At 54.0% G+C, this 23,680-nt stretch overlaps 1 protein-coding gene across 1 annotated transcript in view; it reads left to right on the top strand.

The window, feature by feature from the left end:
* Positions 1-23,680, top strand: part of COL13A1 (collagen type XIII alpha 1 chain) — an 88,379-nt gene that overhangs the window by 5,220 nt on the left and 59,479 nt on the right. Inside the window, exons 2-10 of the mRNA XM_070364482.1 lie at positions 99-125; positions 2,698-2,733; positions 5,517-5,543; positions 8,211-8,261; positions 15,432-15,467; positions 16,229-16,255; positions 16,849-16,875; positions 20,385-20,411; positions 21,211-21,237. Of these exons, the coding sequence (XP_070220583.1) occupies positions 2,719-2,733; positions 5,517-5,543; positions 8,211-8,261; positions 15,432-15,467; positions 16,229-16,255; positions 16,849-16,875; positions 20,385-20,411; positions 21,211-21,237 (237 nt within the window). The 5' untranslated portion in view covers positions 99-125; positions 2,698-2,718. The remainder of the gene's footprint in view (positions 1-98; positions 126-2,697; positions 2,734-5,516; positions 5,544-8,210; positions 8,262-15,431; positions 15,468-16,228; positions 16,256-16,848; positions 16,876-20,384; positions 20,412-21,210; positions 21,238-23,680) is intronic.

Raw genomic sequence — 23,680 nt, 5'->3', positions numbered from 1 at the left:
AGAGCACAAGGGACTCCAAGTTCACACAGCTAGTTGGAACTTTCAGACACTGCAATACCCTGACCTTCCTAAACTTCACTCTTCCTCCTTAATTTCAGGGTCCTGCTGGAAGACCCGGCCTCCCCGTAAGTACCTTTCGTTTCTTTTTCCCTTTGCCTTTCTCTCACAGGCTGTTCCTCACTTCAAGGACAGGAGAGGGTGGGTGGCCACTTTCCACCAGGTGTGTCTGGATGGGAGGCCTCTCTTCAGCATCTCTCACCTACGGCTGAGAGTGAAGCACCTGGGTACCTTTCCTGGGGTCCCAGGCAGGCCAATGACAGCATGCAGCCCCTGCAGGGCTGCACCTGACTTCAGACTGATGGCCCCGTAAAGGGGGGCTGGATGGGAAGGCAGCCCCCTGGCTTACTGGTTATCCTGCCTACCAGCGTCATTAAAGGCCACTGTCCTTGCTTTGTCCCCTGGTAAGAGTAGACTCAAACACTTTATTTCCCCCTCGAGTTACCATTTCTGAGTGCTAGAGAAGCTGGGTCCAGTAACCACGGGGGCTTTGGGACAAAAGTAGAAATAGTACTCATAACCATCTCTCACTGAGACCTTAATACATGCCAGGCACCAAGCTAAATGCTCTTTATACATTTGATTCGTTCACCAACTCAATAAAAGGGGTACTATTACGCCCATTTTATGGATGAGGAAATAGAGAGGGAAAACAGCTGGCCCGATTGTCCAAGCCTCATTTGTAGACCTGTTGAAGGCCCCATGTTATCACACAGCATCCCACACTGCTATTTTCTGTGATCCATACTGGGTATATGAGACCCATCTTTAAAGTCTTCAAAGACATTGCCCTGTAGAGTGTAGCCTGGGGCATCGATGCATGGAGTACTGGATACCATGGGCCCTCAGATGGCTGTTGGCTCAGGAGAGATGCTCTAGCCAGCCAGAGGGCCAAGGTGGGCATTTAGGGGGAGCCAGGGCTGGCACCAGGCTGCCCTCTCTCCCTGCCCCGAAGGCCACATCAATTGGATTCCAGAGCCTCCTGTGCATCTTTCTATCCCAGTTACTCCTCTTTTCAATGTGAATTGTACTATAACCTCTTGACTACACCAGTAACTTCTAGAATTCAAATCTAGCAAGGACTCTCTTAATGAAATACATGTGGGAGAATGTTTAGCTTTGAAAATGAAAACTGTCCCAGCAAGTATGAACCCTGGAGCAAAGAAGGACAGGGCAATCTGTCCCATGAAATCCAAGGAGGGGGAAAAGTCAGATGGCTAGGGGAACGTGGGCAGACTTTGTTTTTTTTTTTCTGACAACGTCCACCTTTAAAAAGCATTTGGGGGCAATTCGCAGAGCAGGGGCCGCCACACAAGAATTTCCAGTCTCCGGCCACTCCATGCCCGTCCCTAAACCAAGCATTTTATGGCCAGGACTGCAAAGACCATTAGTTTAAAAAAAAAAAAAAAGAAATGAAACCAAAACACACATCCTGCAAGATCATTCAAAAGCACAAGAGCAAGTGAGCCATTGGGATGTCACAAGCGATGACCAGTGGGCCTGGCATCCTCACTGGGAAGGGTCACAGCTACTCTGGGAGTGACCAACAAAAAGATCTGCTGATGCTTGTTGTGAAGTGCAAAAGTGTGAAGTACACACATGTTTATAACAGTCGCTTCCCCGGAACCTTGCTGGGCTCAGTACCTGTAGACGAAGTCTGCACGGCACTCACCAGGTGACAGGCACCCAGAGTTAGATTCCCAGAGCCATCGTCTCTTGACATCCTCTCAGGGAGCTTCAGGGAGCTCATGGATCGTGGTTATGATCCATGCTCATAACCCTTGCTGCAACCCTGCCACTCTTTGCCAAAGTCTGAACACTTTACTAAAGACACCTTCAGTCTTGACAGTGTGTGTGTAACAGGAGCCTAATTCAGAGCTGGTTGCGACTCCCTGGTGTGTCCATGTACATCTTAGGATGCTAATTATCCCTCACAGCATTTGCCTAAGTGGCGTCAGCAGACACAGAATCGCTCCAGAAGTGCCCACCCTTCAGATGAACCCACAAACCCAGCTCTTTCCTACCGGGACAAACACCATCTGATTTTCAGCTCCTGTGGCTTTCCATCCTTCCAGGCTCCCAGCAAACCCCAAGCCCTACCCCAGATTTTATGAGTCTGCACATATATGATTGCAAAAAAATATTCTCTACCAAAAGAGGGAAGAATAAAACTTAAAAGCAGATTTCCAGAATGAGGAGATATAACCCCTGGCTGCAAAACAGAGCAGTTCCGTCCGAGCAGCTGAAACTCTTGATGCGGCTGAAGCCGCATGGCGCACTGTTGGTGCCGGGTTGGTGGTGAGGAGGGGCAGGACTGTATTGGTAGTCTTTGCAGACACAGGGCTTGGGGAGGAGCTGGGGACCATGAGCACTGTCCCCCAGCTCTGACAGAGACAGAGCAAGGGTAATGATTCACCCTTCTGTCAGATGGGAGCTGCCATTCACTCTCCCTGCCTTGAAGCTGAGCGTGACAAGGATGCGACCAGTCTGTGGGGCTCAAGGGGCAAGTTCACCCACGATGCCTGGGAATCGTCCCAAGCACCCAGGCAAACCAGATCTTGGGTGTGTAGCTAGCCATGGGGCCCCTCACATGCTGGCCTGGCTCTGGCCACCTCTAATTGTTTCTGCCTCCTTCATCAGGGGGACAAAGGTGCCATTGGGATGCCTGGACGTGTGGTGAGTTGGAGCATCTCTGCCCGATGGGGCAGCCGTTGCTTGCTTCCCTGTGCTGGCATGGCCTACAGACCACCCCACCCCCTAGGAGGCACTCGGACCTCTCGCTTCTCCTCACCCAAGGCTGCTGCAGAAAGGACACTCGAGGAAGAGGGGAATGGTTTATTCCAACCCTTCAGATCTTGCAAAATGGCTTAACTCTCCAGAGAATTGCCATGGCAAAGGAAAAATCCAAAAATGGCACGAATAAAGGCTCTTTGCCAATCACTACGAAGAACTCCCATCACTCTACGCCCTAACCTCTCCCCCCGCCGAGACAGGCAGCACACCCTCAGATTTATAGCTGTTCCTGCAACCATCCTCCAGCAAGAGCAGTGAAAGATGGCAGGAAACGCAAACAGAAAGTGTCCTACAGAAACTACAGTGTAGCCAGTGTCTGGAGGCATCTTCCCTAGACAGAGGCTACTGATGAAGACAGGGCTTCCTTCCAGGCAGTGCCTCCAATCCTCACCAGGAAGGTGGGGGTTAAAACCTTCGTTTCCTGCTGAAAAAAATAAGATGGTGAAACAGAAGACATGATAGGGAGCTTGTGTCACAAATGGGAAGGTTAGCACTAGGCTTTGAGGGCCCAGCACCAAGGTTTTTCCTGGTGCTTGGAAAGGCAGCACCTGGTGGCCGCCTAAGGCAGTGATGACCGCACACCGGCCTCCCCGCCCCCCCAAGTCTAGGACATGGCCCCAGCTCCTCTCCCCGTCTGACCTCTGAGTCCCCACCAGCTGCCAGCCTCAACCTCCACCCTGGTTTCCAGTGCCCCCTACCAACCCCATGCCATCTCTCCATGTCACTCACATGCTTTGCCTTGTTTACATCACCTCTTGGCCTGGGTTGGCCTTAGGCCTGGGTCTGGCATCCTGTGTGCATGGGCTGGCCTGGTGTGAGCCCAGAGCGCAGAGGCACCAGATCACAGCTAACACTTGAAAGTGCTGTCTCGTGCTCAGGGCCTTCCACGCGTCAGCTCATTCGGTCCTCCCCAGAACTACATGAGGCAGGCACGATGTCCACCCCCATTGTTCAGATGAGAAAACTGAGGCTCGGATGTTAAGTGTCTGTCCCAAGGTCACAGGTCCAGGAACTGGCTTATTTTAATCCAGGCAGCCTGACTCTACATCTGTGCTCCTAACCCTAATAATGGAATCCTGCCTCCCACCTCCCAAATCCCCTCCATGGGCATCACAGTCTAAGGAGGGTCTGATCCTTAGGGTGAAGCCACAGTTCTAGGCCTAGGTTCTGGGACAATTCAGAGGTTCAGGACAAGGGTTCCATGTCACAGAGCTTTGAGCTCCCTTGGGCCACTCAACAACTGTCAAGACAGGGAGACTGGGAGCCCTGGGCCACCCCGTTGGGCGGTTCTCCCACCACTTCCCAGATCACAGCACTGTGGCATTCCTGCCTCACCCTTTCTCTAGGCTCCAGCTCTCTAAGCCCAAACCCTGAGTCCCCCACGCTGTCAGTGTGTCCTTTGTAGAGTAGGGGGATGACATTCAGCCAGCCTTCTCAGGGGCTCACTTTGGGAAAGCCTGGGCCAGGTTCATTCTCCACTGCAGCCCTCTGAGATCCTGTTTGTCTATGAGCACGTTGAGACTCAGTTTACCCAGGATTGGGGTGGAGTTGGGTCTGGTACCCAAGACACCCAAGTCCTTCCTCCTGACAGGTAAGCTTCAGGAGTCTCTACCCTGTGTGCAGCCGCCAGCCTGCCAGGAAGCCTGCAGAGTGCAAAGCAGCCCCTCCAGGACTGCCCCCTCATGCCGTCCTTCTTGGGCCCTATGCATGTGTCCCCCCAGGAAGTGTCCATCCAAGCCTTGATCTGACCACAGCGGGGCAGGGGGTGGGGCAGGAGAAAGAGCGACAGGAGGTCTCCCCATTTCCGTCTACACAAAGCTATTTTCAAACCACCTTGGTGCTTTTATGCTGCTTGTGCTGTTTTAAATGTGACAATGGACCCATTTGGCTGCCCAGTAGGCGTCCTGGCGTGGGCCACCTGAGAAGTACTGGGGTGGGCAACGCGTGTGAAATGCCTGAGATGTTCTCGTGATTCACCAGAGGTGGCGCCCCTGGCTGCTATGAATGAGGGTGGATTGGTCACCATGGGTCCAGGGGTCCTTGGCCATGACCCACTTCCCTCTGCATCCCGGATGCATCCTCCCAGATGTGTGTCCTTCTGTCTGTGTTCCTCTTTGCATCTTGCCTGGCCACTCCTAACGACTCCTGTTGCGTCTAGCTTGGCAGTTTCGTGCTTGGTGTTCGGCTAGACCTTCAAAAGGACTGGACTCCACCTCACCTCACAGTCCTTGAAAAAGTCTCTCCCATGCCCACTCCCTCCTCAAAAGACCCAGGCTGCTGGGGCCACAGATCCCCAGACATGTTTCTGGCCTGGGTGGGCTCTCCTTCTTTCTGTCTCTCTCTGTCTGTCACGTACACACACACACACAGATGTCAGGAGGGCTTCTTAAGGTCCCTGCCACTATTTCCTTCTTAGTTATCTGGCTGGGGCCAGCCTTTGGGCTGAGACAACAGCCTTTCATGAGCTACGCTTGTCAGACTTGGGACCTGTCGAGTGATAGCATCTGTGTTTTGTTTTGTTTCTTATTTCACGGTGATTTCTTGTGTTTGGTCATCATGCCATTAACACAAATTCTTGTGCGTGTGTCTCTCTCTCATCCTTTCTTTTTTCTCTCCCTCCCGCCCTCTCTCTTCCCTGCACCCCATGTTGCATGTGATCGCCCCAGGGAGGAAAGGGCCAACCAGGCGAGAAGGTGAGTCAACGCTTTCCCCTCCTCACCAGTGCCTCCACCCCCTGGACTCATGGGGGTGCTTTTGGAAGCCCCCCATTCCAGCCCTCCTCCTGGTGCACAGGCCCCAGTGGAGGATGCCAGCCCAGCCTGCTCTGCCCTCGCAGCCTCTCACGGCCGGGTCTCCTAACAGCCTCCACCCCATCAGGCAGGAGTCGTGGGCTGAGGTCCCACTTCCCTGACTGAGGTCCCACTCCCATGGCTGAGGGGTCTCCGCTGCCCGTGGGGGCTGCACGTGGCCTCCTGGCACTGATTTTGGCCTTAGATAGTCACCTTCCCAGAGGTGAGGAGAGCACCAGCTGCCGTTGTATGTGGCTGGTCCTATCCCCACCTGCAGCCCACCACTGCCCCCTCAGGCCGAGACACTCTCTTTATGCTGCTCCCCCCGAGACAGTCCCCCAGCAAATGCCCAGACTCCCGGGGTGATAGAGTGGAGTCTCCCAGGAAGCTAGACGCCGAAGAAACAGTCCTGTCCTGGAACCGGGTGGGCTCTGAGGGATTATAGAGCAGTGTAGCTAACCAGCTGGCTCTCCAGATGAGGCCCAGAGTGGGTGTGAGGCTTGCCCGAGGTCCCACAGGATTAGAGATGGCAGAGGACTAGAAGCAGACTCCTGGTCCCAGCTCCACACTTCCTCGCTTGGACACCACAGTGTGTATTTCTGCAAGTCTCCCCACCTCCGAAATAAAAATGACAACAGTAAGGACAGCAACAACCATATATTAAGCGCGAACGGTGTCAGGCGCTGTTCTAAGCGGTTTACTCTGTAACAGTAACATCCCAGGTAACAGTGAGGTAGCCCTTCCAGGGAGGCTTGGTAGTCTCATTTACATGAGAGGGAACTGAAGCACAGAGAGGCAGGGTCACATACCTGAAGTCACACCACAGAAAGTGGCGGAGCTGGGGACTTCCCTGGCAGTTAAGACTTGGCGCTTCCACTGCAGGGGCCCAGGGTCAATCCCTAGTCTGGGAACTAAGATCCCACATGCCTCATGGCATGGCCGAACAATTTAAAAATTTAAAAAAAAAACTTTTTTAAGTGACAGGGCTGGAGAGGATTCCCAGGGTGCCTGACTCCAGGTCAGACTCGGGTCCCTAACCACTGTGCTCTGCCGTCCTCCAAGTATAACAAAGACTGGGTCTCACTCTCACGGGCGGTTAAACCACCCAGGAGAAAGACAGGGACACAATCACAGTATAAGGATAATAGCAGACACTTGTTAGTCCCTTCGAAGACCAGGCATTCTTTTAAGCATTTTACACCATTATCTCATGAAATTTTCATGAGACAGGCGCTATTATCTCTGCATTACAGGTAAGGAAACTGAGGCAGAGAGAAGTTAAGTAGCCCAAGGTCAGCCAGCACGGAGCAGAGCTGGGCTTCAAACCCAAGTGTTTTGGCTCCTACCCATCACACTATGTTGCCTTGTATAAAAATTATGATATAATTGCAATGGAATAAACAGCTACTTAATTTGAATTCACTCTTCACCTGCGTGTGAGGCATGACATTTTACAAATGCATTTCCGTCCCTTGCCCTGTAAGGGCAGCAGAGTTTCTCTCAGCATCCTGTTCACAGAGGAGATATGTGGGCTCAGAGAGGTTCTGTGAGGCAGAGCAAGACCTGCAGGTGAGGCCTGGGCATTTCCTGGACTCCTGGAGGGAAGTAGCATCCTGCCATCCTCCAGCCGGGCACCGTCAGAATCCTTCTGCCAGAACATCGCCTCTCATCCCCACTTGTGTTCATACACCCTTCATCCTCCTTCTGTCATACTTCCCCAAGCTCCAACACACACACACACACACACACACACACACACACACACACAAGCTTATCCAGGCAGCTGGAACACGTGGCACTTTGAGCCCCCAGCCCAGCATCCACCATCCTCTCCGGGCTGAAAACTCTGCCGCAGACTTAACCCTCTGTGGTCACTCCACACCAGGACTAGGAGGCCAAAGCAGCTCTAACCTCCAGGCTCAGGCCTGCTGGGCCCACACAGCAAGTGTGTGTCTTGTCCCCACCTCTGTTTACAGCAGCTCCACCCAGGGGTGGGCTGCTTTCTGGCAGTTACAGGTGTGCAGCCACGTGGGCACTGGGGACTGGGGAAGAAGGCTTAGGGGGTGTGAAATTTGGCTGGGGCTGGGGCAGGCTGGGGAGCATCCTGAGCAGGGCCCTGTGGGGACGCCTCTAGGGCCTGAGCAGCCATGGCTGAGCTGAGTCTCCCTCCTTCCCTCTCTCCCCCCACCCCCTGCACCTCCGTCTTCCCCATCACCACACGACATCCTCTTCTCCCCACTTCCCGGCCTGGGGGCCCACCGCCCTCTTTCTCTGGTCCACAATCATGTGCTCTCACTCATATCTCTTCTCTCCATTCCTCCTGCTTCCCCACTGCCCTTCTTGATCCTTCTGGAATGTTCCATGCATCCTCTTTTCATCTCCTCTCCTGTGAGTCCTTCATCTTCCTCCACATCCTCTGCCTCCTTGTCCTACGGTCTCTGGGTCTTGGGGTCCCCCCCTCCCTCTCTGCCTTCCCCACCTGCCAGCTTCTCCTTTCTGTTCTTCCCCTTTCTGTTCTTCCCCTCTCCCGTCCCCTCCCTCTCCCCTCCTGCCTCTTTCTCTCCCACACAGGGCGCCCCAGGAGATGCCGGCATGTCCATCATTGGTCCCCGAGGCCCCCCTGTAAGTGGTTTTTGCCCTTCTTTGGGATGGATGGATGGGTGAGTTAATGAGACGGGCTGGGTGGCGAGGGGGTACACAAGTCCTGGCTGTGCCTCTGGTGTGATGTCCACCACATGGGATGCGGTCAACCCGGCCAGGCCTCAGTGCTGCTGTCAATGTTAAAGAAAGTAAATCTGCCTCAGTTACACCCTCTTGGGAAGGTTCCTGAGAGCCAACCCTCTAGCCACGAAATGACAGCCGCTGTGAGGCAGCCCTGCTGTTTACAGGCAGAGGGAGGAAGTGCTGGCTCTTCTTGGGGTGGGGAGGCCCGGTGCTCCAGCTTTCCAGGAGACAAGCCTTGTTTCCAGATGCCCAGGGAGCAGCTACCCCAGAGGCCTGGTTCCCTGACCCAAGCTCCCACTCCTGGTCTTGGCAAAGCCTGCCCACCACTCGCCCACAAAGGCTCTTTTTTTGTGCTCGGTGCTGGGTCCCAGTACCCTCTGCCCAGCGGACGGGGGCTTGGGAAAATCAAGAGAAGCTTCCGCTGCAGTACAGTTCCTTAGGGACCAAAAGGGGGGCTCGGGTGATTGCAGGAAGATGCCGTGACTGTGGGAAGGAGGACTGACTGTTTTTCTCAAAGTGTCCAACCCACGGGGCTTCAATCAAATCTCCAATTATCAGGGCAGAAGGGGAAACTGAGGCACAGGGAGGGGAAGGGGCTTGGCTGGGATCCCGCAGATAGAGAAGGATTAGAACCCAGGACCCCTGGCCCCAAGGCTCCCCCCATAGCAATGGGCTGCTGTCTCCATGCTCTCCTGGGCTCTTTTGCTAACTGACCATGCATGGGAGGGAGGAAGGGATGTGGAGGCCTAGCCTCAGACTCCCAGAGCCTCACCCAGTGGGTGGATGAAGCCTTCTAACTTATCTCCCTGTGTTCAATGGCAAGCAGGAATCTTCTACCCACAGACTAAGGAGAGGGGTCAGAGAGCAAATTGCTAAGCTCTGTCCAAGGGAGGAGACCCTGGGACAGTCAGGGAGGGGCTATGGTGAGAGCTGGGAGCAGAGGGGGAGAGCCCAGGAATTTTAGCAGGGGAAGCCAAAGGATAGAGTGGGGCTGGCAGGGCTGGCCAGTTGGGGGCCTGGGCTGGAGGCAGGGATTGAAGGGTCCTGGGCTGCACAGACAGGCTTCAACAAGGTTTCCATGGCTCAGACCACACAATAGTGCTGAAGACTGACACTTTGCACTTACTCTATGGCAGTATCCTGAGACCGTTACACATAGCAGCTCACTTAACCCTTACGAGAACCTCACAGGGAGGTACTATGAGCACACCCATTTTATAGATGAGAAAATCGAGGCCCAGAGAAGCTGAGTGACTTGCTGAAGGTCATACACGTGAGTGGGGCCTTGCTAGGATATGACACTCAGCCGGGCTGTGTGCTCAGAGTCTGCCCTCTGACCTCTGCTGCTGTAGCAGACCACCCGGCCACAGAGTTCCCACCACCTGTGTTTCTGGGCTCACGTGGCTGCTGCCCCAATGGACTGTAAGCCCCCTCAGGTATTGGGTATTCCTGACAAAGGTGGTATGCAGCTGGAGGGCAAGTCAGGAGAGGGGAAAGTCACAGAGAAAGACAGTGCCCTAGGTTCCAAAGGCAAGGACCAAGCCTGGGGTGGGCCTGTTAGGAGGACAGGGGAGTAACACGGAATATGGGCCGTACCCCTTGGCCACCATCTCTGCCTGCCTCCCCATGTGACACGGCGCTCCATTCGTATGGATCAGGCTGGTCCTCTCACACCCTCTTAGCTGCAGCTTTCAGCAGGCAGCATAGAGGTGGTTGAAAAGACCCCACATTCAGAGAATACGGTCAGAGGGCAGGGTCTGCTTTAGCCACCCCCCCCACCCCCCACCTTCCGCCCTGCTTCTGGCTCCGCTTACATAAATATAACCACCACGCTGGACTTGGTTCCAGCGGTGAGAAGTACTTTCTATTTCTGGTAATAGTGACTGCTTCCCTCTCATGGACACCTGGAGACATGCTGGGTCCTAAACTGAAAGACCATGCATGCGCTGGTCTCCTTCAGCTCCCAGGCAAGCTGTGAGGCAGGCCCTGCCAGCCCATTTCCCAGAGAGGGAAAGAAAGGAGCAGAGTTGGCCTGTGGTCACCTGGCTCCTCAGCGCTGGAGCTTGGTTTGGGCCCAGTCAGCCTCATTCCAATGCCAACGTTGTTTCCCCAACACCCTCTTTCATGTTTTAGTTTCAACTGTTTAAAAAGGATATTTACCTTGAGGAGAAAGCCCTCCCTGTGAGTGCTGAGTTGGTGTTAAAGAGGCTTTATGGCACCAGAAGGCTTGACCAAGCCCAGGGCCCTCTGACTTTGGCCTGTGTGTGTGACCACCACAGAGATGGCTGGGCCCACCCCCACTGAGTCCTCACTAGACACCAGGGCAGCCCCTGCAGCTCCTCCCAGCAAGCCCCCTGGAGCTAGTGAGAGTAGGGGACCCCAGAAGACCAAGGGACCAATGCAGTCAAGGGGCAGAGGTCAAGTGGACAAGCCCTCTGTGACCGGCGATGATGGGGAACATATGGCTTTCCACTCAGCCAGGAAGGGCCTTGAATATACGCTGCTAATGAGAACCAGCCTTGCTGCTCTAGGGGCCACCTGCCCCCTCTCTTGGAGCTTTAGAAATGGTCTTTGCAAAGAGGGGACCTCCACGCACTTTGGTGAAGGATGGTTCAAAATGCCAGAACAACGGGCCCCATTAAGCTGAGATGGAGGCTGGGACTCGAGACGCTGGCTGGCCCGGCAGGCACTGGAGAGGTCATCAGCCAGGCTAGGAAAGCTTGTTCCTTCCCACGGCCCCTAGCTTTTCTTCAGAGGCAAGGAAGAGCTATCCAAAGTTCCAGCCCTCACTCGCAAGGAGACAGCCTACAGCCAGGGTGAGACACCTGCTGGATGTGTCTTCATTTATTCATTCCATTAATACTTGTCAGGCACCGACTGCATCCTAGATCCTGTGTAGACGATGAAAACCTGACTGCAGCCCGCTTACCCTTTTGCAGAGAGAAACCACCCTATAGTGATTATAGTCCAGATGGTCAGTGCTTAGCTGGGAACAATTAGGGACACGGAGAGAGGCACCTGACCTGGGGTGAAGGCAGGCAGGGAAGACTTCCAGGAGGAAGAGGTAACTAAACTGTGATCAAGGAGGAGCAGAACTTCCAAGGCAGGTGCAATTCCTGTAAACTACTGGAGAAACGGGCAAAGTTCTTTTTAAAAAATTATTTATTTGGCTGTGTTGAGTCTTAGTTGCGCCATGCAGAGTCTTTCATTGCAGCACACAGACTCTAATTGGGGCACATGGGCTCCGTAGTTGTAGCACGTAGGCTTGGTTGCTCCGTGGCATATGGAATCTTAGTTCCTCAACAAAGGATTGGAACCAAGTCCCCTGCATTGTAAGGTGGATTCTTAACCACTGGATCACCAGGGAAGTCCCAGGAAAGTTTCTTCTAGAACGAAGCAAGAGCAAGGATGGTGAGAAGGTTGTCGAGGTGAGCGAGGACCCAATTGTGAAGGACATGACGTCCAGGAGTTAGGACTTTATCCCTGGGGTTATGTTCTGCTAAGCCAGACTTGCAGTTTACAGAGCTCCCCTGATCCTTCCTGCTCCAGCACTGAGCATGTTTAGAAGAGGCTGCAGGTGTGGGGCTGGCTGGAAGGCTTAAAATGGGCTGTGATGAGAGTATTTACAGAATCACAGATTTCCAGAAATCGGCGAATGCTGCACAAAGCAGGGCTCTCTTCCCTATTCTCCCCAGCATGAGTAAGTAAGTGTTTACTAGCACAGAGTCCTGTTGAAGATAGTCAGCACTGACTTGGGGCGGGGAGGTGGAATGAGGCAGGCTCTGGACAGATTCATGACTGGCCCTCTTTGAGAGGTCAGCCAGGATGGAAGCTTCTCACCATCCAGAAACTTTGGTTTGTCTATGTGGCTTTACCCTACGCACATACAGGCAGGAGAAAGGAAGGGAGAAGTAGACATAGGGATCCACCTGGCTCCCTCTCTTCCCTGGCCTTGAAGAGATTTTAGAAAGCAATGTAAAGCTTATTTCCCTTGTTCTTATATTGGTGTTGTTTAGTCCCTAAGTCATGTCCAGCTCTTTTGCAACCCCATGGACTGTAGCCTGCAAGGCTCCTCTAGGATTTCCCAGGCAATAATACTAGAGCGGGTTGCCATTTCCTTCTCCAGGGGATCTTCCTGACCCAGGGATCAAACCCAGGTCTCCAGCTTTGCAGGCAGATTTTATACTATCTGATCCACCAGGGAAGCCCTTGTTCTTGTATAGAAGGACATAATATTAATCAGCAAATTAATCTACAAATAAATCTATCATCCATAATTTTAACATGATTCTAATACCAGTGAATTTGGGGGTTAGTTAGGAGTTCAGTGAAACAATATTCCATTTCATTTGGAAAAAAATCTTGTAAGAATTTCAGAAACTTTTTGAAAAATAGAGAAAGGGGCATAGGAAGGAGAGGTGTAGTTCTTCTACTAGATAGTAAAACATATTGTAGAAACAGAGCAATTAAAACAACAAACAGAACAGAAATAAAGCTAAATACATCTTGAAATTTGGTCCATGATAAAGACTTCACTTCCCAATAGAAAAAGAAGATAGATTGTTCAGGAAATGATACTGAGACAACTACAAACAGCTTAGAAATCAGAATAAATTTCAAATGAACAAAATACTTAGATATAAAATGTGCAGCCATAAAATTAGAGGACAAAACATGAGCAAACATTTATATTTCTGAACTGAGGAAGGTCTTTCAAAACATGACCTAAAACCTAGAAGCCATAGGAAAATATTGATATATTTGTTGACATAGATGTAGAGTTTCCATATGGCAGAAAGTATATCATAAAAAAGACAAATGCCAAATTGGAAAGAATATTTGCAACACATATGACTCTCAGTTATTATTCTTGTCAAAGAGCTTTACTCAAATCAGTAGGAAAAAGATAAACCATGCAGTAGGAGTTTTTGGTAAAGAATGCACACAGGCAGTTCCCAAATAAATACAGCCAGTCAATAACCATTGGCAGAGATGTCCACCTTCAGCACAGATGTGAAGATCTAGATAGAAATTAGATAGATCTAGATAGAGTTTCAAGCCTCTCCATGTGCCTCCCCAATACCCTACCTCTCAAGGAAGTGGAGTCCCAGTTTCCAGTTGGTCAATGACAACATCCCTCCCAAGATCTCCTGAAAAAGCCTTGGTTAGCCCCAAACTTGGCTCTGGGTTGGAGAGACGCACCCTGCTACCAGGGACGGCTCTGTAATTAGCAAACCATGTGATTATCCCCACCATGTAAATATTATTCGGAGCGGGACTGAAGATGTTTCTTGGAATCCTTTCCTCCTGACCGTTTCTTTGGGCCTCTCAGTGTTCAGCGTAACTGAAAGTTTACACGGGGAGGTTTCCGGGTTTTCTCCTTTGTGCTATTCTTAGCATCACTTATCCTTGAGAGGAGAGAAGCCTGGGCCCTTCTGCTACATGAGTGGCATCTCCACCCTCTTGTCCCTTTGGATGCTTTCCACAAGCCCATCCCAGGCCCGGGGCATGCTCCAGTGTGCTACCCGCCTGACCAGTGCGTGGATTCTGCCCACAGGGACCACCCAGCCTTGTCCCCTGGGCATGTCCCCTGAGCAGAGGCCTCTGGACACTCAAGTCCACAGCTTCAAGGAGGACCCAAGCAGCCCAGAGAGGTTTCATGTTTACAGCAGATGGACCCAGAGAAATCCTCCTCTAGATATAGGGTCTGATTTGAATCTACTGCTTGGCGAGGACAAACCTCCATTGACCCTGAGACGTATCAGATCAAAAGCAACCTTACTGTGTTGTGGTGGCCTTAGGCTCAGTTCAGTTTAACAAATTTCAGTTCAGTTTACCGTGATGATGGCAGCTACCATCTCAATAGGCTCTGAAGATGTAATTGAATGACCCTGTGAGTTTATATAGCTAGTCCCATTCTACAGATGAGGAAACTGAGGCATGAGGAAGATAAGCGGCTTGCTCCAAGTCACACAGCCCTTGGTGGTGGGGACAGGATTAGAACTCAGTCTGCCTGACTCAAAACCCCAGACTTGGGAAGAGACTGAGGCCATCGCAGCCAACAGGAGACTCCAAGCTTAGAGCTAGTCATGTGAAGGATGTGGTGTGTCCAGGGACAGGCAGGTCAGCCAGGGTGCCCAAGCAGAGAGTAGGTGGGAAGGTGAGGCACGAAAGGAGCTAAAGTGGTACATCGGGATGAGATCGAGGCTGACCTTGGAAGATATGTGAGCAAAAGAGAACCCTGGCTAGTTCTTCAAATGGAGAGTGATGGGATCCAGGTTTCTCAACTCTCTATCACCTTGGACCTCCTGGTCACCCCACCCCAGCCCTGGATTTGCACAGCCTCAGGCTTCTTCTCACCTCCACTCTTCTCCTTTGTCCTGAATCTGGATCATAAACCACTGGACTGTGGCCAATGAACCTGCCTCAAATTTCCAACCTGAATACCGATCTGTGTACTTTGCCCCCTGGGGGAAATGGGCATGATGGCTCTGCATCCCACAAAGATGGGAGGTATCCAGACATTGTCCAACCAGGAGAGCCCCATTAGCCAGGGTGAAGGGACACTGGACAGTGGACAATCTGACCTGTTCTGGCCTGAAAACACATTCCGAAGGTCAGTTCTGATACCCAAACCATCCTTAGATAGGTGGCCATGAGCACCAACTGTGTAAATGAAGAGGACTTGGACAATCACAGTCAAGGAGTTCAGTGTGCTGTAGGTACTGTAGATACAGAGTCCCCAGTATCCTTGCTCCCCACCCTGTTCCCACGTAGGGGTTCAGAGCATCCAGGTGGGCAAGGAGAAGCTCAGGGAGCTACTTCCCAGAAAGACCCAAAGGAGGCTGACCACCCGCTGTCCCCTTTCCCACCCCCCGTCCCTGGAGATTTCCTATGATGGTCCGTGTCCAGCTTTCCCCAACCTGCCTCCCAGGCTGCGTCTCCCAGGGATGATCACAGCGGAATGGGAGGGAAACCGTGGACCCTCTGGGAGCCCAGGTGAACCAGGGACTAAGGTTTGCTTCCTCGCCTCCTTGCCCATCCTCACTCCTCTCCCACTCTTTTCAGGGTCAGCCGGGCACCCGGGGTTTTCCAGGATTTCCGGTAAGTGGAGAGGACTGGTGAGTTGTGTCTGCGGAGACCCCCGGTCCTGGCTGGGTGATGAACTTCAGGCAGGGCTGGCCCGTCAGCAAGGACCCCCTCCCACTGGCTTTCACAGAAAGCCGCCAAGGAGAGTAGCCTGGTGCTCGACTCACAGTGCAGAAAAGGACTGGGACATCAACGTGGAGCTAGAGGTGCGGCAGGCCAGACAGGCTGCAAGGTCACAGGCTAGGAAGCCCGCTGGCCCGTGGACTCTGGGGAAGATGATGCATCTTGGGGAAGCCACCTCCAACCTGGCTTTGAGGGTTAATCTGCCTGGGGTGTGGGGCAGTCGGCTGGCCATCTGAATGTCCGGGGAGCCCCTCCTAAGGCCTACGAGAGATTCTGAAAGCAGGATAGGAGGCAGGCCTTTCCTGCAGGCCTCAGGACTGGCTGGCCCTGCTTTCCAGGAACACGCCGTCCACTTTCCTCTAGGGTGAGAAGGATTTTGGTACCAAGGTAACTGCCACCCGTCAGGTGCCAGGCATGGGGCAGGTGGCATTTCATTTACTCCTCACAAAAACCCCATGTGGGAGATTATTTTATTCCCCATTTTAGAATGGGAAGCCAAGGCTTACCTGTTTCATAACAGCCAGTGGTGAAGCAGAGACATGAACCCTACCTTGTTAGAGTCCAGAGCCTGTGTCCTTAACCACCCCCAGGCTGCCTGTCTGCCAGAACGCCTGTGATGCTCAGTCTTCACATCTGGCCTGTTTATCTTTCAGGGTCCCATTGGGCTCGACGGCAAACCGGTGAGTGGCCCCTTTCACACTGTGGGCTCCTCCCCCTCGCTTAGTCCAGATCACTAACCTGGGGTCTTTTAGTCCTTCTACGAGACCCTGACTCCTTAGAAGGCACTTTAGATAAAAATGAATGTTCTTGGGGTGTACAGTCATTGCCAATGAGAAGGGGAAGAAGGGCCATTAGAACGAGTTGTCCCAACCCCCTTGGGTACAAGTCCGTGGCCAAACTGTACCCTCAGCATCTAGAATTTGCTGATTCCGGGCCTCCTGAAGGAGCTGGAAAGGAGTGAGGCGGGGAGAGAAGAGGGCTGGAGAGCTCAATCTGCTATTCTGAAAGGAGCCTGGACTCTAGCTCACACCCTCACCCCCCGAACCCTCACCCCAGCACCTCAGGGTGCCTCCTGTGTTCTCCTCAGGGTCTCCCATCCTGTTTGAGCCCCCACACATGCCCAAGTCCATGGGGAGGCTGCTGCCCGTCCAGAGCGCCTCTCTGTTCATTTCAACCCTTTTGACATGGTCGCAGACACAGATGTTCATGAGAGGGGCAGCTGTGGGGGAGGGGGTCCTGATTGCAAACAGCTCACTTGCTCTTCTCCTTCCAGGGCCGGCCGGGACCAAAGGGGGAGATGGTAAGACCAGATCACCCTAACCCTAAGCCTTCTCTCAAGGGTGGGTGGAGGGGTCGGACTGGCCCTCCTGGGCTAACAAACCCTACCCAGCCGAGGGAGTGTCTGCCCCAGGGTCACTCCCCAGCTGGGTGCCACGCATCCCACTTACTCGGCACAGGGAGGAGAGGTGGGCAGGGGGCTTCTCCACCTGAGGAATGAGGAAAGAGAGGTCCAGAGAGCGTCCTTGCTTGGCCAGTGTTACACAGAACTGGCAGCTGGTGTCCCCAAACCATCACTCATGCTCAGCACTCACACTGGGAGCGAGGGGTGTCCATCCAGCACTATGTCCTGAGCCTGATTTTCTTTTTTAAAAAATAATTTTATTTATTTATTTTTGGCTGTGCTGAGCCTTCGTTGCTGAACAGGCTTTTCTCTAGTTGTGGCGAGCTGGGACTACTCTCTGGTTGCGGTGTGCGGGCTTCTCCATGCAGTGGCTTCTCTTGTTGCCACGTGTGGGCTCTAGGGCTCACAGGCTTCTGCAGTTGCTGCGTGTGAGCTCAGTAGATGCAGCTCCTGGGCTCTAGAGCACAGGCTTAATAGTTGTAGCACACGGGCTTCGTTGCCGCACAGCACATGAGATCCTCCAGGATCAGGGATCAAACCCGTGTCTCCTGCATGGACAGGCAGATTCTTTACTGCTGAGCCACCAGGGAAGCCCTGAGCCTGACATTCTAGTGTTCCCTGCTCCAGGCTGCCCAGGGCTCCAGGCGCTCCTGCCCCAGCCAGGCAGACAGCAGGCCTGGGGAAACACACCACTGTCCCCACCTTCCTCCTGCTCCTTCCCACCTTCTGCAGAGCCTTAACACAGTCCATGCAACCCCAGAAGTAATGATGATGGTCATCATCTGGGCACTGTGCCCTAATCCTCATAATAACAGCTTATTGTCCTCCACTCTATAGAAGGGGAGATAGAGGCTCAGGGTGGTTGAGTATAGTGCTCAAGGCTACACAGCTCATAAGTAATAGAATGGGATTGAGACCCACATGGTAGGATCTTACCCTCCACCATGCCTCCTTTTGCTACCAGGGTTCTTTGTTTAGAAAGAAAAGGACCCTTCTAAGGGGCTCCTCCTCCTGCCCTCCCTCTGCCCCACCCCAGTTAACCACCCATGAATCTTCCCTGTCTGTTCTGGAGTCAGAACAGATTTGAGTGTGGGGGGGAAGGGTGAGGCCATCACTTCTACCACGAACCCACATCGGTGTGATAGATCCCCCTTCTGCCTCATGGTCATCCATCAAAATCCAACAGGCCACAGAGCCATTAGGCTCCTGTTTGGCTTGGCACAGGGACCCCAAGCTATTAATTCCACATGCCATCTAGTGTCATTATCTTGGCCTGCTGATCAGCTGACCATCTCCCACTCTCCTCCCTTCCCGGATGGTTTACCATCCGTCTGGCGTCCAGCTTGAGGGCTAGGGCTTACCACACACCCCCCCCACCCCGCTTAACCTGTGTCCTCACCTGTCAAAAGGGGGTCACCTCTGCCCCACCCACCTCCTAGTAGCCCTGAGAACCTGATGTAAGGTGTAGACAGGATCAGGGTCCCACCAGTGGTGTAAAGGAGAACCAGGACTCTGAATTCACGTCTTGTCCCACCACTCACAGGGCTGTCGTAAGGTGCGAGGAGTTAATTCGCATCAAGCGTTTCAAACAGTGCCTGGCCCAGAGGAAACACCGCCAGCGGCACACTGCCCTGACCCCGACCTGTCCTAAGGGGGCAGCCTCAAGAGCTCGTTGGTGCCAGGTGTTGCTCGGCCTTGAAATACTTAAAAGAAACTCGAAACTCAGATTTTTGTCGTACTCTCCATGCTCTTCAGTATTGGCAGTTAATTGAAATAAAAGTGTGTGGGTTCAGCAGAATATCCCCGGGGACCGTGATTGTCCCATGGGCCACCATTTGGGATGTCCAGACTCAATCCTCCATGTGTCTGCAGTCCCAAACCTTCGGGTTATTTTGCTGAGTCCCTGGACCTCCCTCTCTCATCATACTCCTCTCTCTGTCCCCAGGGAAGGTGGCCTGGTCCCCTCAGTTCAGTCCCCTTCCAGATGCATCACAGTCTGTTGAACTTGATACTAAACACCTGGTCCACCGCATGGGCTGGGATGCCAGTGGTTTGTCCCAATGACCACTTGTCCGTTCCCACAACCTCCTGGGAACCTCTCAGTTTGGTAATTGGCCCAGTTAGCAAGTCAGGGACAAAAGGAGGCCTTTCATCCACCCAGATGGATCTGTCCCCCATCCTGAGGTCTCCAAGCCCTACAGAGACTGGCCTGGCAGACAGGCCCTCACAGGCCCTAGGATGGTGGCTGGAAGGGACCTCAGAGCCCCAGGGGCTCTGCCTGTGACTCCAGCCAAGTTCGGAAGCCCTGCCCCCCGGGGTTCCAACTCAGTTCAGAGCACGCAGCAGAGTGGACGCAGCTGGACCTTCACAGTCCCAGTGCTGCCACTGCTCACTGAGCCACAGGGCCTCGTCTCCATCACCTCATCCCGGAGAAGGAGCGATGCCAGCACCTTCCTCTCAGGCCAGCGTGGGCGTGAGCTCAGCATGTCCCAAAGCCTGCCCCCCAGGGAGTCTTCAAAACAAGGGGCGCCTTCCCTCTCCCTCTCCGCTCCACACCAGCCAAGCGTGAGGCCTCCTCAGCCCTGGCCTCAGGTCAGGCCCCTAAGAGAGCTAGCCGGATGCTGCATTCTCCTCAGAGAACTGGGGTCCATCCTGAACCCAGGCTCATTTCTCAGCCCTATGAGCTTTTGACCAGATCCCCCGGAGGGGAGCTCTGAGGCCCTTACATTCCTCCAAGGAATCCAGAACACAGAGATGAAATTCCTGCTTCTTCTCTTTGGCCAAAATTTCCTCCAAAGTTCCTGATGTCTGGAACACTGCCCCAGCCCCCATGTCCCCAGAAGCCCTTCTGGCTCAGTGGGTTTGATGCTGAGGCTGCGGAGGGTAGGAGTTAGAATGTGCTTTCGGTTCTGAGAGGAGATGGCCTGAGAGTGCAGGGCGTCTGGCAGTAGCAGAGCCCTGTCACGCACGCTCACGCAGCCTCCTCTGTGGCCAGCCCACAAGATGCTGGCAGGTGCAGGGATAAATGAAAGATGACACCTGTTCTTCATCATAGTCAAGTGCGGGGAGCAGGGCACACCTAGTCATGTCTGCGGGTGGATGAAGAAGCTGGGCCACAACAGCTGGACTGTCTCGGGCACAGGAAGACCAGACATGGGTGGCTAAGCCCGGCCTTTGGGACTCAGGCCTTTCAAAAAGTTTCTTGCGCAACCCCATGCAGGGCCGCATGACTGATTCCACCCGTCTTCTTTGTTCCACTCACCTGTGCGTGTTTCCGTCCCTAAGGGTCTGGTGGGTCCCTGGGGACAGCCGGTTGGTATCTCACCCCAGGGCTTTCCAGCAGAGAGGCTTCGGGCCCTGAGTCCTGAGCCTCGGTTTCTGACTCTCTCATTTCCATCTCTTTGTAGGGACCTCAAGGACAAAAGGGAGAAAAGGTAAGCCGATGGGGGTTTTCTAGAATTTTCATCTCAAGAAGCAGTCTTCCAACAGGTTGAAAGGGTTATTTTCAAACTTCAGTTTTTATCAACAGAAGCAGGGAACCCGCTGTGGCACTCAGTGTATGAGAGAGAAGGGAGGCTGCCCTGGGTGGGGGTCTTTTCTTGAGGGAAGGGGACAGCCTGGAGCCTGGCCCTTCTCAGCCTCTTTCTCTACACATCCCACCTGCCACCTGCATAGTATTTCTGACCACCTCCCATGAGCCTCTAGGATTTCAGGGGGTCCGTTTTGTAAACTCCTGGCTTGGCCCTCTTCCCAGCCTTCTATGTGCTCTGTCTCCTTGAATTTCTGATGGGGGCTCTGCTGGGCTTGCTCCCAAATGAATGGTGCAGGGACCTGGCACCCCAGCTCAAAGAAGGCATGTCTGAGGGCTCTGTTGCCCTTGCCTCGGTGTCCGCTATTCCCATCCAGGGACTCCTGTTTAGGGCCCACCCAGAGGATGGACCTTTCCGGAAGATACTCCCAGCCAGGCATGGAGCACAACCCCTGACTCCACTGTCATGGCACACGATGTATGGTGGCAGAGTCCTGCCCTTGGCTCCTTGGGGCCACATGAAGGCAGGCCCTGGGGGTTTCTTCCCCGCTGCCAAGCAGGCATGAGGGAGGGAATCAGACAGAGCCCAGAGGCGGGTGGTGTGTGTGCGTGTGTGTGGTGTGTCCCCGGGTCCTGAGGTTGCCCCCCAGGGTCCACCTCCCAACAAGTGTCTAACACCTCCTCTCCTTCCCTCTCTTCCCCAGGGTCAGTGTGGCGAGTACCCACACCGGGTAAGTGAACCCTGAAAACTGATCCATCCCTGGGGCACAGCCCCCAACTTAGCCTCCTCTTCCCTACAGTGCTTGGGGCCAGGCGCACACAGATCCTCTGCACTCAGCAGACAGAGCAGCGCCATGATGGGGGCAGTGCGTCTGGCCGGCCCCAGGGTTGTGCCTGGTGATCAGCGTGTGTGTGTTTGTGCAGAGCTATGTGTCTCTGTGTATCTACCCCCGCGCTGGCTGGGGCTGGGAGCCCCCAGCATGCGTGTATCTGGAGCTCCAAGTGCCTGGCTGTGCGCTCCTCAGCAAGTAGCCTTCAACATAAGGCTGTGCAACTTGTGTGAGTTTGGTCTGGCTCCCTACCCGGCGTTTCTGTGTGTCTGTCTGTCTGGCCAGCTGCCCAGCTGTCTGCCTGCCCTGGCCAAATCACAGGGACTTTTGGGTTAGTCATTGCTTCAGATGACCCAGACCTGCATGCTGGGAGATGGTTGGAAGCTGACTGTCAGTGCAAGAGTGAAGTCTTTGTTTTGCCTAAGAGTCAAGGCAGCCGCTCCAAGTGCGGTGGGGCTCTCAGGGCTAGTGTCCTGGTCTTCCCCACCCCCAATCCAGTTCCTCCGTTCCCTTGCTGCACACCAGGATACGGAGCCCAAAGCCTGCTGTAGTCCTGTTGAGGGCCCTCAGATGTGTGCACTAACTAACGTTGAGAGCCACTCGGGGGCAGGGCTGAGGAGGGGCGGGGGGCAATGAAGGTGCAAGAGCCCCAGTGAGCTGGGACACCCCTCATTTTGTGGATTGCCCTCACCACTCTCAGCCCCGGGCAGCGGGGACCGGCATGACAGGCATCTTTAGGTGTCCATCCCCCTGTCGCGGGCAGCCTTGTGCCCCCCAACACACACAGTGTGGCCACCCTGGCCATCCACCCCTGCCAGGCAGGGGTCTTGAGGGAGTGGAGAGAAAGACTAGTCAGACCCTGAGTCAACCAACCTGGCTCCAAAAGGCCCCAGGAGGGCCTTGCTAGGTGCTGACCTCTGGTTCCCAGGCCAGAGAGAGGCTGGGGGCAGGGTGCAGCCTTGAATGTGAGCGGCTGGGGTAGGGGTGAGGCCAGGGCTGAGTAGGGGGCTCAGGCAAACCGGCGGCAGTGCAGACAGAGCCAGCTTGGCGGCGGCATGTGCTCCAGGGAGTCAGGGGCCCTGGTGTTCCGGCCAGCCTGATCCCGATACAATAATAGAAGGTCAGCTGTGTTTATTTGAAACGATGGGCTCACAGGATTGTTATGTTACCCGAAAGAAAGACAGCATCCCCCAACAGCAAAGACAACACAACTGCAGCCGCTTTGACAGTGTGTCCTTAGCTCTGAGCGTGGGGCAGGGAGAAGGGAGGGACTCTGCCCTTGAGCCCAACCCAGGAAGAGGGAGCCAGCAGGGATGGCAGGCTCCAGCACGCCTTGGCCACAGGCTGCAGAGAAACCCAGGTTATGACTGCGCCAGGGTGTAACAAGTCAGGCTGGGTGAGAGTGGAGTTGGGGATCCAGCTGATGGGCAGGGCAAGGCAGCTGGCACCTTCCATTCATCTGGAAGTGGGTAGGAAAGCAGGGTGTTTCTCGGGTAGTGGGGCTGTTGCCTTTCTGAGGGGTCCACAGGCCTGAGGGGGGTGGCAGGCCTCCCAGCCCATGAGATACATGATCGAGGTGGTCTGAGCCTCTGTGCCAGCCTGCAGCATCCCCAGGGAGAGAGGGGTAGGCCGGGTGGACAGGGGGTGTCTGGGGTGCCCTGGGACTGGGAACTGGTATCTGAGCCTGGCACTCACTCTTCCCGTTGCCCTGTCTCCCCCCAACCCCCTACCCTAACCCCACCCCAGGAGCACCTAAGTGGCTCTCTAGCAGCTCTGCGCTCCAACCAGATAATTATTCTGAAGGTTTGTAGGTTCTGGAAGGTCTCTGGGCCCCTCTGGTGAGAGGCTCCATGGACACAGAGCCCAACGTTGCACATCCCCAGGCCCCAGTGAGAAGGTTGGGGCTCCTCGCGTAGCAGATACCCACTAAGGTGGCAATGACCCAGAAAGGCCGTGACTGGGCTCCGGGTCCCTGGCTGGGTGCATCCTCAGCCCAAGCAGCCCTTGCTTCCTAATGCTCCTCCCAGCCACCTTGTGCGAGCTACAATGCTTTCAGAAACAAGAGGTGGATTATATGCCCTCTGTTTTCACATGGGTTCTAACCTCTTCCTAAAGCTGTGGGGTGCTCAACTCCACTGGATAGAGAGACTGGAAACAGCTAGAATTTTCAGAAATGAAAATTGCGTTAGCTAACATGATTGCCTCTCCCCGCCCCACCCCCACAAAAAAGTGCTTGAACATGCCAGAGACGTCTTTGTCCAGCCTCGATGTTCCAAGCCCCTGGGTGAGACCTCAGTAACACTTAGCTGGTGCCCACACTGGTCACACCCTCCTGCTCAGCCCC

Source organism: Bos mutus, chromosome 28, assembly GCF_027580195.1.
Source record: "Bos mutus isolate GX-2022 chromosome 28, NWIPB_WYAK_1.1, whole genome shotgun sequence".
In the NCBI taxonomy this organism is placed as follows: Eukaryota; Metazoa; Chordata; class Mammalia; order Artiodactyla; family Bovidae; genus Bos; species Bos mutus.
Note: the sequence above shows the minus strand (reverse complement) of the source record. Positions and strands in the feature narration are given on the sequence as shown.